At 45.6% G+C, this 14,161-nt stretch overlaps 1 protein-coding gene across 1 annotated transcript; it reads left to right on the top strand.

The window, feature by feature from the left end:
* Nucleotides 1-5: 5 nt before the first annotated feature.
* HEBP2 (heme binding protein 2) lies at nucleotides 6-8,867 on the top strand (the record flags this gene model as incomplete). Its single annotated transcript, XM_011978445.1, has 4 exons — nucleotides 6-38; nucleotides 581-716; nucleotides 1,407-1,587; nucleotides 8,309-8,867. Coding segments are annotated over 4 exons (549 nt in total), but the record flags the coding sequence as incomplete, so codon positions are not given.
* Nucleotides 8,868-14,161: the final 5,294 nt, after the last annotated feature.

Raw genomic sequence — 14,161 nt, 5'->3', positions numbered from 1 at the left:
CGCCGGGCTGGAAGGCCCCGGAGGACGCGGGCTCCCAGGTAGGCGCCGACCCAGGAGCGGAGGGGCTGGGCCAGCCTTCGGGCTGATTTGCCATGAGGCCAGCGGGTCCCATAGAGTTAAGTAAAAAGTACAATTCTTTAAATGGTCCGAGTCCCTACCCCGTATCCTACACAAACGAGAAACCCAGGTCATTTAGGTCTACCCTCCCCTCTACCCCAGCGCAGGTCCCATCTCAATTTCTTGTCTTTGCGGGGTGGTAGGGCGAGGAGGAACTGGTTACGTCCCAGAACGCGTGGTGGAACCCTCCGAAGCGAGGGGGTGTAATAGGTGCTTGTCTTTAAAGTGTGAATCGAGTCCCCAGCGTGTGGGGTTCCGCTGCGGTCCCTAATCGCAAGGAGGGGAACCTCGTGGAGGGGCACCTCCCAGACCTAAGGAGCGGGGACCTCGGGCTGGACCCCAGGGCGGTGCAGCCCCTAGACAGGCCGGCTGCAGGTCGACCCGAGATCATGGCACCGGTATTTTTGCATCTCACTCCTACCTCTTAGAATTGCTTCTCGAAGTTTTCTCTGTTCCGCTTTAGCCCGGAAGTTATGAGATCCGACACTATGGACCAGCCAAGTGGGTCAGCACGTCCGTGGAGTCTATGGACTGGGATTCAGCCATCCAGACGGGCTTTACGAGACTGAACAGCTACATTCAAGGCAAAAACGAGAAAGGTAAAAGCAGTTTTCCTTGTAATTATGCATATTGTGAAAGAGTCCCTGGGTTTCTTATTGAGTTTTAGCTTGTCAAAGAAATATCCTTTATAATAGAAAAATAAGCAAGTCATCAAAGACTTGTCTTGTTTTCAGACAAGACTCCTCAGGACCAGAGTTCCACTGGGTATTACTTTTCAACCTCTGTTCTCTGATTTTGCTGGATGAACTGGGGTTTGGTGTAACGTGTGATAAGTCCTTTTCCATAGCTAACACTTCAAGATAATTTGCTGACTGGTAGGATCAGAGACATCCGGGAGGCAAGAAGGTACCAGGATTAGAAGCATCAAGTCATAGCTTTTGGTCTGGCTTTGCCGCTATTTATATTTTAGCAGGTCTCTTAGCCTGTGGGACTTCATTTTCTGAATTGTAAGAAAAAAGAGTTTACTGACCATGTAATCTCTAATTTCCCCTTTTATCTCTAAAATTAAGAATTTATGAACCCAGAATATCAGTATTACAGAAAGTGGTTTAATATGGGCAGTGAGCAGTTTAGTAATTTTGGCCTTACTGTTTTAAGATGAAAATTATCTTGGAGGTAAATATGTCAATAATGTGAAGTAAATCAAGAAACCCAGATCAAAACAGAATAGGTTAAATGTTTAAAGCTGTCAAAAATACACTAAGTTTGCTTTCATTTTTATGTCACAGAGATGAAAATAAAGATGACAGCTCCAGTGACAAGCTACGTGGAGCCTGGTTCAGGTCCTTTTAGTGAGTCTACTATTACCATTTCCCTGTATATTCCCTCTGAACAGCAATTTGATCCGCCCAGGCCTTTAGAGTCAGATGTCTTCATTGAAGATAGAGCCGAAATGACTGTGTTTGTACGGTAAGTGGTAGATAATTTATAGCATTGCTGACTGCTAGTTTTACTTACAGTTTAGCTCCAATGCAATTTCAAAAGGCTTTTCACCCTTCCATAAAATTAGGTCTAATGCATTTTGTGATGTTTTCCTACTGGCTTTGTTGTATCTGTTACTGAGGTCTGTCACAAGATAATAATCACTTCATTTAATGAGTCTATTGCATGCCCTTCATATAAGACACGGTGCAAATTATATGCCCCCAAAACAAAAGACTGCAATATAGTTAGATCTGAACAAAAGTGCCTTAAGCAAAAGTCTTAGTTTGTTCAGGCTGCTGTAACAAAATACCATGGGCTGGGTAGTTTATGAAAAACAGAAATTTGTCTCTCACATTTCTGGAGACAAGGAAGTTCAAGTTTAAGGTGCCGGCAGTTTCCGTGACTGGTAAGGGCCTGTTTCGTGGTTCATAGATGGAACCTTCTCAGAAATGTCCTCATGTGGTAGAAGAGGCAAGGTAGCTTTATTGGACATGTTTTACAAGGCTCTACCCTCATGACCTAATCACTTTCCAAAGGCCTCATCTCCTAATACTATCACATTAGTGATTAGGTTTTCAAAATATGAATTTTGAGGCCCAGCATTTTGGGAGGCTGAGGCAGGTGGATCACTTTAGCCTGGGAGTTAGAGACTAGCCTGGGCAACATAGCAAGGCCCCATCTCTACTAAAAAAAAAAAAATATATATATATATATTAGCCAGGCCTGGTGGCACATGCCTGTGGTCCCAGCTACTTGGGAGGCTGAGGTAGGAGGATCACTTGGGCCCAGAAGGTCGAGGCTGAGTGAGCCGTAATTGCACCAATGCACTCCAGCCTGTGTGACAGAGTGAGACCCTGTCTCAAAAAAATATATATATGATTTTTGGGGAGACACAAACTTGGACTTCATAGCTTTCTGCCCTGACCCTGTAAAATTCATATCATCTCACATGCAGAATATATTCATTCTATCCCAATAGCCCCAAAAGTCTTAATTCATTCCAGCATCAACTCAAAAGTCTAAATTCATCTAAAGATCATCAAAATCAAATCTGAGGCTCAAGGTACAGTTTATCCTGAGGCCGATTCCTCTCCATCTATGAACCTGTGAAATCAAACATGTTATATGCTTCCAAAAAAAAAAAATGGTAGGACAGACATAGGATAAATACCACATTCCAAAATGAAGAAATGGGAAAAAAGAAATGCGTAACAGGTTCCAAGTAAGTTCTAAATCTTCAGATTAATTTTCTGTGACTCAAAGCTTTTCCCTCTGGGCCCACTGGGATGAAGGTCCCACTTGTGAAGCTCTGCTCAACAGAGGTTGGGCCCCCAAGGCTTCAATTGGCCCTGCCCATGGCTTTGGATGGCCCAAACCCACTGCAGCTCTCACAGTTGGAGGGACCCCAGGGGCAGTCCTACCAGGCTCAAATTACACACCAGTGGCCCTCCCAGTCTAGTGTGCCCTGCTCCCACGGCTCTGTTAGCCATTTTCCCTATTGGGGACTCACTGCAGTAGCTTTGCTCTCACTGTGGCCCTCTGCTTGGGTCACATATCCAAGGCCCTGGGCAGCTCCATCCTTCAAGGTGGAGGTAGCCACGCGCCCACAGCTCGTGTACTGGCAGAGGTGGCACCACATGGATGCTGCTGAGGTTAACTGCCTGCACCTTCCGGGGGAACAGCCATAGCAGCCCAGGCCACACCTCAGCCCACTGGAGGTGAACCTGGGGCATCCAAGGAGGGCTGTACTGGAATGCAGGGAACAGAGTGGTGAGGCAGTGTTGGCAGTGAGTTCCAAGGCCCCCCAGGTGCCCAAAGACCCTCCTTTGAAATTGTTCTGCCCCCGCCAGGCACTGAAACTTGGCATGTGATGGGAGAGGCAGCTCATAATTTCTGAAATGCCTTTGGCACCGTTCTTCCATTATTCTGGAGAACAGGTCCTGCTTTCTGTTTAGATGGCAGTTCCACATTCATCTCCTTATCAAAGGGTTGCTTGGCCTTACCCTTGTTCGCTCTGGAACAAGCTTTCTCGTTTCTTTTAATATGGATAGGCTAAGAATTTTCCAAATGTTTAAGTTCTGCTTCCCTTTTGATTAAAAATTTACTCTTTAAATTCTCTCTTCTTGTATTTAACTATCGAGAGCAGCCAGGCCACATCTTCCATTCCCATTTTGCTTAGAAAATGTTCACCCAAATATCCTGTTTCATAATTCACAAGTTGTACTGTCCACATTACACTGGGACACAAACACAGTTTCTTTGCCATGTCATGACAAGGGTCACCTTTCCTCCAAGTTCCAATAAATGTTCCTCATTTCCATCCGAGACCTTATCGGAACGGCCTTTACCTCAAACCACCATGATCCAGTATAACTCCCACCCTCTCCTTAGACTGCCCTTGCCATCCTCAGCAGTGCCTCTGTATCTGTCACATGGTTACTGTCCTCTCCCATGTGACCCTTACAGCAGTCATGTGTGGACCAATCTGGTCCGTTAATACTTGCTTATCCTTTAACTTCCAGAGTGTCACTCTCTTGTCATTTCTGCTCTCCCATTTCTTTACCTCTGTTGGCCCCTCCTCAGCTCCCCACCCTAGGATCGCTGTTGATGCCTGTTTTAGACCCTCATTTCAGAGCCGACTTATTCTGGGCGATCCATTCATATTGTTTCAACTCCCTGAGTCAAATGATTCTCAAATCTATTAAGTGTCTCCAGATCTGATTTCCCTACTTGTTGGACATCTCTATTTGGGGTTGGGGGAATCAAACCCAACAACCCTAAAAATGAGCCTTCCCCCAATTCCCAAATCTTCTCTGATCTTATAGTGCCTGTCTCAGTCGAGGGCCTCATCAGCCAGAGAGGCTCCTTTTTTTTTTTTCTTTCTGAGACAGGGCCTTGCTCTGTTGTCCAGGCTGGAGTATAGTGGCATAATGATACCTCACTGCAGCCGAGAACATCTGGGCTCAAGGGATCCTCCCACTTCAGCCTCCTGAGTGGTGTATGCCACCACCATGCCCAGCTAATTTATTATTTTTTGTAGGTACGGGATTTCACTATGTTGCGCAGGCTGGTCTTGAACTCCTGGGCTCAAGCTATCTACTTATCTCAGCCTCCCAAAGCATCGGGTTTGCAAGCATGAGCTACCATGCCCAGTCAAGACAGCTTCCTGAGCGAGGAATTTACCGTCACCATCAGCACACTGTTCCTGACAACTGGTTCCCAAATCTGGCCCATTCACCTCAAAAATGATTGAGGGATTTGTTCCCTTCTCTCCTTCACCATTGTGACTTACTCGGGTCTTCATCTTCTAGGGACCGCGCTAAGTCATCTTTGTGTAGCCTAGTTCTCAGCACATGCCTGACACTCCCAGTGGATACTGGGATGTTGATTGATCTCAACTGAATAATTTCTTGACTATTTCACTTCAGTAGCCTGCAAGCCACCTTCCCTGCCACCAGTCTTTTCCTCCCCTCTTCCACACTGGGACTGTGATCTTTCTTACAATGACAAAAGCCCAAAATCTCTGTCGGATTCCTCTTGTTTCCCCAGGGAAGCTCAGATTGTTGACACAGTGCACAGTGCCACATATGACCTGGCCCAGCTCTGTCTCCAGCAGCTCCCCTTCCCATCACTTGGGCTTCTCACCCTTCACGGACCATGCCATGTTCTTCCACATCTTGTTACCTTTGGCCTCAGGCACATTCGTCCACTTTTCCTTGCTAAAATTTCCTTGTTTTAAAATGCATATGATCATAGTACTTACCTATCTCATAGGGTTGCCGTGAAGACCAGATGAGTTAATTTGTGTAAAACACTTGGAACATGAGCATCAGGCATTCCTAGCTCTAGCACTCTCTTTTCACTCTTTCTGGAGAGCCCACTGCCACCCTACAGTGCAAATGACACCTTCTCTGTGATGCCTTCTTCAGTTTCTCCACCTAGCTAGCTACTCTGTCCTGGTGCCCTTCCTTCTATTCTTCTTCTTCTAAGTAATAGTGACTTATTTATAGACGGAAACTTCAAGAATATGACAGCGTGTTACTATGTCCATATATTCCAGCCCCTGGCAAGGCAGGCACCATATATGTTGTCTGTGTTCTGAATAAAACTATGAATAGATCCTTGTGAAACAACACACATTCAGAGAACAAAAGCTTATTTCTAATTAAAGGGTTCAATATTTGATTTTAAGGGAAAATGAATTTGAAAACAAATTCCTTTCAGGCAGAACATGCTAAGCATTGATTATTCATTAAGGAAATAAAGAATACATTTAGGAGCCAAAATGTTTCTTTCTTTCTTTCTTTCTTTTTTTTTTTGAGACAGAGTTTCACTCTTGTTGCGCAGGCTGGAATGCAATGGCCCAATCTTGGCTCACTGCAACCACCGCCTCCCAGGTTCAAGTGATTCAAGTGCCTCAGCCTCCCGAGTACCTGGGATTACAGGTGCCCCCACTATGCCCAGCTAATTTTTGTATTTTTAGTAGAGACGGGGTTTCCCCATGTTGGCCAGGCTAGTCTGGAACTCCTGACCTCAGGTGATCCACCCACCTTGGCTTCCCAAAGTGCTGGGACTACAGGCGTGAGCCACCATGCCTAGCCCAAAATGTTTCTTAACCCGTGGTTCAGAATTATACTCAATCGACATGAAAACGATAGAACAGAAGAGTTATATCAACTCACCTGCAGTGTTTTATTTTGTATACATGTGCATGCAGAGATTCCTACACTTGGCAGGATTAAAAGGGAACTGCATGCCAGGAATGGTTCTGGGTGCTGGGTAGACATTGTTATATAAAACAGACATGGTTTGTACCCTCGAAAGATGACACCTCATCTGAAGCGTGGTAGGATTGATTTTTTGCACTGGCACATTGATAACAGAACTTATACCAAAGAAGGCATATTAAGGAAATTTTTGTTTCTCAGTGTTTCTTATTCTTCACCCTCAAAATCAAATTCATCATGCTTGCCTGTCAGCAGCTCAGCTAGGTCAGTGCTGTCATGATTTAATCTCAGGATGTTTTTGTTTATATACTGTAAAATCTATACTTAAACTTTTATTCTCTTTTCCCACTTTTGTTTTAAGCTTTTGACTGTCTTTTCTTCCACATCCCCATAGCAACCTCCTGCTTGGATCCTTCCTCACCAGTCTATTATCTATCTGCCTATATTCTAATCCAGATCTGATCAAGTTGCACATTTCTGCTCAACATCCTTGGAAATAACCTCAAAAGGCCTTAGGCTAATGCACAGGGTGCTGCCTTCTAGCTCTGACTCACCTTCCTGGCCTCATTTTATGCCTCACTCTGAAAACACTTGGTATTTTTAGATTTATGGTCTCTTTCCTATCACTCCCCTTTTCTTTGTTCAGCAAAACCATCCTCCATTCAGGCCCAATTCAGATGACTCTCCTTACCCCAGATGTAATCATGTCCTCAACGCTCCCACAACACTTTGATCCTGTCCTTGTTTAAAACCCTTCTCAGAGGCCGGGCATGGTGGCTCATGCCTGTAATCCCAACGCTTTGGGAAGCCAAGGCAGGTGGATCACTTGAGCTCAGGAGTTTGAGACCAGCCTGGGTAACATAGTAAGACCCTGTCTCTACCGATTTGTTAAAAAAATTAGTCCATTGTGCACCTGTGGTTCCAGCAACTCGGGAGGCTGAGGTGGGAGGACTGCTTGAGCCCAGGAGGTCAAGGATGCAGTATGCTGTCCCACCATATTCCAGCCTGGGCAACAGACAGAGTGAGACCCGGTCTCAAACAAACCAACCAACCAACCAAAAACCTCAGGATGTATAGAGAGAACTGCCAAAATGTTTCTCTCTTCCCTTGGATCATACATTCAGAGAGGTGAAAACTATATCATATTCATCTGTAATCCAGCGCTTATTCTTTTCCCTAGGAGAGGGAAAAAGGGGCAATGTTCAAGTGAAAACTGAGTCTGGAAAAGGGGCTTCTCCAGGGGTGTCAGTATAGTTCTCGGATCAGCAGCACCGGCATGAGTGTGGAAGCTTGGTAGAAATACAGACTCTCAGGCCCCACCCCAGACCTGAATCTGCACTGTAGCAAAATCCCCAGGTGACCTGTATGCACATTAAAGATTTGAGAAGCACAGGGTAGAGCACTTGAGATTGTGTAGGTTCCAAATCCACCTGTCAACAGATGGGAGGAGGGGATGCATCCTGCTGGGTTTCCTCAGTGCTGCTGAGGTCACACGGAGACCGGGAATCACAGGTAGGAGTGGTCAGTTCATCTGCTGACAGAGAGTAGCTTTTTTTATTTTTCTTTTTTGAAAAAGAGTCTTGCACTCTGTCACCCAGGCTGGAGTGCAGTGGCATGATCTCGGCTCACTGCAACCTGCACCTCCCAGGTTCAAGCGATTCTCCTGCTTCAGCCTATCAAGTAACTGGGACTACAGGTGCCTGCCACCATGCCCGGCTAATTTTTGTATGTTTTTTAGAGATGGGGTTTTACCATGTTGGCCAGGCTGGTCTCGAACTCCTGACCTCAAGTGATCCGCCCACCTCGACCTCCCAAAGTGCTGGGATTACAGGCGTGAACCACCTCGCCTGGCCAAGAGGGAGTAACTTTGAAGTTGCACTTCACCCAGCATTCACGGTACCAGCACCCGCTTTTTGCTTCAGACCGACATTCACATCAGTATTAAAATCATTCACGGTTATTTCCTTTCTCCTTTGTAGGTCTTTCGATGGGTTTTCTAGTGGCCAAAAGAATCAAGAACAACTTCTGACATTAGCAAGCATTTTGAGGGAAGATGGAAAAGTTTTTGATGAGAAGGTTTACTACACTGCAGGCTACAACAGTCCTTTCAAATTGCTTAATAGAAATAATGAAGTGTGGTTGATTCAAAAAAATGAACCCACCAAAGAAAACCAATGAGAAAAATGAAGTTCCGCTGTCAGAGGCAAAACGTCTGTTTATCATAGACACCAACATGACCTCTAAGTAAAGTGCGTGTCTAGTGTCTTCTATTGAGAATACTACTATTAATGAAGCTTACTTCCAGTGTGCCTTTTTAATGCTTGAAGTTTTACCTACATACACAGGTAACAGAGGACAGTAGTGTGTAAACATATAAATTGGTCATAACTATGGCGGTCTTTATTTCTGTGAGGATCTAGGGAAATTTCACGTCACTTCCCTCTTCTTCACTGCTTCACAATCATATTTCCTTTTTTTCCTTGGATTTGTGTCACTTGGATGATATCCCCTCCAGATAGTATCAATAAAAATGTTAAAGATTTATCTTGTGTGGAACCACTAGGCTGTCAGGCCCGGAGAGGTGAAATTCAGTTGGACACAAAAATCAAATTGTCTTTTGTGGCTGCCACCATTACATTCTCTGTTGTATGTATTACATTCCCTCCCGCATCCTCCCACTGCCCCACTGCCCCACTGCCCCACTGCACAAGAATACTCTATTTAACTCCATTTAAACGTAGTGAATTCATTCCTTTCTTTCTAGTCTCCACTTAACCCCCTAAAAATCTTGCTTTTTCCCCTAAACATTTCACTGTTAACTGTCACGTATTTTCATTCATTCTTGAACTCATTGTAGGGAGCCCCTGCTCTGTTCCAAGCACTCTGCTAAGGTAAGAAAATCTGTGTCCCAAGCCCCTCATCACTGACTTCCTCTTTACTAACTTCAACAACATCTTTCCACCTCCTTAACTATTTCATTCACCTTCCCTCTGTGAACATGACAGATAAGGCCCCTGGCCTCATGGAGTTTACATTCTAGAGGGTGACGGAGTTCAACACAAATAAGATACTTGAAATCGGCAAGCATGATGAAGAACTGAAATAGGGCAGTGGGGTAGAGTGTGGTTAGGTAGGGTGTGGTGGGCATCACATGAGGTGGTCAGCAAAGGCCTCTCAAGAGACAGTTGAGACTTGAATGACGAGGAGGAGTCAGATGAAAGCCAGGGGCAGACGTGACAGTGTTAAAGGGAGAGGCCATGTTTGGTACCTAGAACAAACAGCTGCACACACTGCTTGCTGAGCAAGAGAGCACTGTAGGGCACAGTCTCTCCTGATAAAGAAAACTGCTGACCTTAGGCAGGGTTTTAGGAGGGATTAACAGACTTTCAAAAGCATTTAGGAGTTGATCGAGCTTTAGTTGTGGAGATGCAGTTACCAGAGTGAGGCCGCTGCTGATTAGCATGATTTAGAAGCCTGGTTTGGAGGTGAGGTGACTGATGTGAAATTGTCATTGATTGTTTCTGGTACTTAATTGTTACTATGACCAAAGCATGGTCAGTTTTATTCTGGGATTTGAAGTTGTGGCAGACAACGTGAGGTGTGCCACTCAAATTTACCTTCAAGAAAGTACCAGCCGCCCAGTTGTGAGGGGTGTGGTTCGCTGACAGTCTCCCCTGTTACTGTCTTCAGGGTCCACGCCAGATTTCAAGATAAGGACACACTATTCTATGGGAGAGAGGGGGACCTAGTCAAAACTGAGCAAGGCAGTGGTAGCTGACAGCATGCTTTTTTTCTGGCAACTTCCAGCCAATAACTGAGCAAGGTGGTGGAATAAGACCTAGCCATTTAGGCCAGGTGCAGTGGCTCGCATCTGTAATTCAGCACTTTGGGAGGCTAAGGTGGGAGGATTGCTTGAGCCCGGCAGTTCAAGACCAGTCAAAGCAACCTAGTGAGACTGTCTGTCCAAAAAATAAAAAAGTAGCCAAGTGTGGTGGCACACGCCTGTAGTCCCAGCTACTTAGAAGGCTGAGGTGAAAGGATTGCTTGAGCTTAGGAGGCGGAGGTTGCAGTGAGTCATGATCATGCCACTGCACTCTAGCCTGGGTGACAGAGTGAGACTCTGTCTCAGGAAGAAAAAAAAAAAAAAAAAACCTAGTCATTTCTACCAGCTTGAAACCCCTCTAATAAACAGCCTCTGCTCTGGAGGTTTTTGGTGGGCTGGTAGAGACTTCGTTAGATTCTACAGTTCCTCTGCTCAATCCTGCTTTTCCCTTTTCCTTTCAGAGATGTCACTTCACCAGTTTTGTACTCCTAACTCCATCTCAGCCTAAAATTGGCACAATTGGTACCAGTGGCCCACGAATGTAGGTGGTAAGACAGCATTAGCAGGCTGAGTGACTCACTGTCTGCCTGGCTCGGAGGCCCCCATCCCTGGTGGATAGGTGACACAGACAGTCCCTGGCACAATGATGAAGACTGCAGATGAAATGGCATGCTGCTACAAGGGAACACAATGACTGCTGGGTGATTTGGGTGTCTCAAATATGGGAAGGGTGGATGAAAGAGACAAGGACAATGGGCTTCCATGGTTATTGCTGAGCTGGATTGACATCCTGCAAGTGGATAATGAAAAACTGAGGTCAGTTAACAAACAAAACCAAGTGTGAGCAGCAGAGTCTCTGTGGTAGCTTGCCAACAAGTCCTCATCTCATGCTGTAGCCAAGCAGAGCAAGCTGAAGGTCAAGCACAGGATTCCATGGTAAAGGTAGCTAACAGCCAACAGATACTCAACCAAGCCAGGCCTGTTAGATCAAGGTCAGAATCAAACGTGGGAACCTAAAACATGGGATGGGGGCATTTAGTGGATATCCCCAACCATTTGACTCCCTAGGAGACTCCCTGAATATTCAGAGCCTGCAGAAGAGGCCCACCCTTCCCCATGAAGAGCTGGCAGTACCCTCCCTCCCTGCCTCTCCCCTAACACAAGGGGATTCAGTGTCCAAGGTCTTTCCCCATGAAGCAACAGGTGCCCCTCAAGATTGGTCCCTCCCCTTCTCCTGGCTACCAGGCCTATAACAAGACTTAAGTCAGAACATAACTGATTGCAGCTGAGGGGTCTGATGAGGGAGAAATGGACTCTATGCCAGAGGAGCCACCTAACCTGGTGGCATGTACTGCAGGGGGCAGGGGTATACTCTTGGGACTGGATCCCGAGGGTGCTTGGTCAAAGGGGCTGGGTTTTTACAACTAGATAAAGGAGAGGGTATATTGACTTGGGGCTCTCAGGATACAGGATTTCACACCATGAGAAACATGCCAGGAGATAATACAGACTCACTGCTCTCGGGTGGCTTCGTAGAAGCCTAGAAAGAGTGATCAGAATGTTGAAATCCTGAATGGCTGGGACAAACAATAGAGAAAGGAATGAGAAGGCTCAGGGAAGGGAGCCTGCTGGCATGGATACATGAGGCAAGGGGACCCATCAGACAATTATGTTCCACGGGAAGGCCCAGGGGACCCATCCTTCAGCAAGGCCGCTGGGAATGCAGTGGTGAGCAGGCTTGAGCATCATGAAGGAGCTCAGCGGTGGCTCTCCTCGGCAGGCTGGGGCTGGCAGGAAAGGCTGTGATGGAACTTCGCTTGCTGAGAGCAATGTGGATGATGATAAGACCTTGAAGAGCCCAGGTGGAAGTGCCAGCCACAGAAGCCAGGGTGCCATCAGTATCCTGTTAACCACTAAGCTCCAAATGGCAGCCAAGGGGCCCTGACCTGTAAAGTCTCATGGAAATAGTTGGTAGAACAAGGCATTCCTAGGGACAAAACAGCTGACTAATCAACAAGGGTAAGGCTTTATAATCAAAAGCAAGCAAGAACTGATGAGCAGGGGACTGAGAGATATCACTCCAATTAAAAAACAAAAACACGATTCCTTGCCAGTTTCTAGTTGTTTTCTGACCCAGAGCTCATTAATTGCAGAGGTGACTGTACCCTAGGGGAAAGTTTCCTGCAACATTTCAGCAGGTGTACACAGTAATGATCCCCTCATTCTTTTTCTAAAGGATCTATGGCCTTTTACTCAGGTGGCTCTACCCTGGGGAAAGAGGAATACCTGGATACGTCAGGATCCAAGTTAACATCTGATACCCACTAACCCAAAGTGTCATTACAGTTCCTCCTCTTGCCATTAAAATGGGAGCATACAGAGGTTAGAAAGTAAATGTAGTTCTAATCAAAGTTTGGCTTACAGCAGATCTCCTGGGCCTGCAGGTTATCTGATTGGTTATCTGCCTAATTCCTGAATGTATAATTGAGACTGACATCCTTGGCAGGCAGCATAACCCCTACATTTGTTCCCTGACCTGTGGGGAAAGAGTATAAGCTTCTAAACTCCATCTCCTCCAATCAGGGCAGTAAACCATAATCAATATTGCCTTGAACAGTGTTTTTTAAGCACCTCAGGTGAACATCTGCTTTTGGCCATGATGATGAAATGGGAACCCAATTTACCCGTCCCTCTTAAACAACTAAAAACGCAGACAAAATATACGAAACAATGGTTTTCAGACACTGAAAGTTCATAGTATAGGACTGTGATCTCTGAGAGAAGGGGGAATAATGAAGTGAGTCCAATGATTGCTCAAGCTAATGGCCTGGAGGCAGTTTCTAGGCAGCAAAGCAGGGAGGGAAGAGCCAGAGACCAGTGGTCCTGTTGTGTTGAGGAGCTGGAGATCAGTGTTACTGGAGGCCAAGGTGAGTAAGTGAGAGGAGAGAAGGAAGCAGCACACACACACAGTGCTGTAGATCTGCAGTGGGTCCCCTAGAGTCCTTGGTTGAGTGAAGGTGTAAGAAGAAACTACCTAAGCCAAGAAATGAGTAACTGGAAAGTAGTAGAGTAAATAATTTACAGATCATCTACAGGGCTGCAAAAAGTTTGGGTTTCCATTAGCCATAGTAGAAATAACTCATAATGCATGGGTCATCAGGTGAAATCCTCCAAAGGGTGGTTTTGAGGTCAAATTGTTCCTAGACCAAAGGCTTCTTTGGACTTCCCCTAAAAAAGCTTAAAGGCAAGCCTTGGAAGGATCAAACTAATTTCAAGAAACTTAACTGTGACTCAGAATAAAGCCCAATACCATTTACAGGAATATAACAAAATCCATCAACAAACAACATAACACTCATAATTCCCAACATCCAGTTTAAAAAAAGTACTGGAAACAAAGAGAAATATAAATTATGGCCCATAATTAGGAAAAAAAAAGAGTAATCATTAGAAGTAGACCCAGAAGTGACACATATGAAGAAATTAGCAGCTTAAATTATGTGATGTGGCAGATCTTATGTACTGGAGGTAGGGGGAAAGAAGATGCAGTGTGAACAGATGACAAGGCCCAGTGAAAGAATCACAGTGCAGGTCCCTGGGGCCCTGAAGCAAGGTGTTCTAACTGCAGGAGAGAATCATATGCTTTTTGTAAAACAGCCTCTGCTGTGCTACTGGGCCCTGGTAGACGCGGAACTTTGAGACCCAGTGATGCTGTATCCAGAATTGCCCATCTTAACTGGGTCCTGTGGGAAGCACCAAGTCATAAGCTAGTAGGATCGGCAGCCGTCCATTGGAAGATGGAAATGATATATACAGGAGCAGTTCCAAGCTGGACTGGAGGACATAAGCAAACTGCAAGAGCAATGATCCCAACCACCATGTCTGAACAGTGGCACCTACATCACCCCTCCCTGTGGTTGTTGGAGGACCTATATAATCCGCTGAAGGAAGAGGAATGCATGGGCTTGGTTTATTGATTAGTCATCTTATTCTGTAGTTGCAAGCTGAA

The sequence above is a fragment of the Mandrillus leucophaeus genome, unplaced genomic scaffold (assembly GCF_000951045.1).
Source record: "Mandrillus leucophaeus isolate KB7577 unplaced genomic scaffold, Mleu.le_1.0 Scaffold194, whole genome shotgun sequence".
NCBI classification, from domain to species: domain Eukaryota; kingdom Metazoa; phylum Chordata; class Mammalia; order Primates; family Cercopithecidae; genus Mandrillus; species Mandrillus leucophaeus.
Note: the sequence above shows the minus strand (reverse complement) of the source record. Positions and strands in the feature narration are given on the sequence as shown.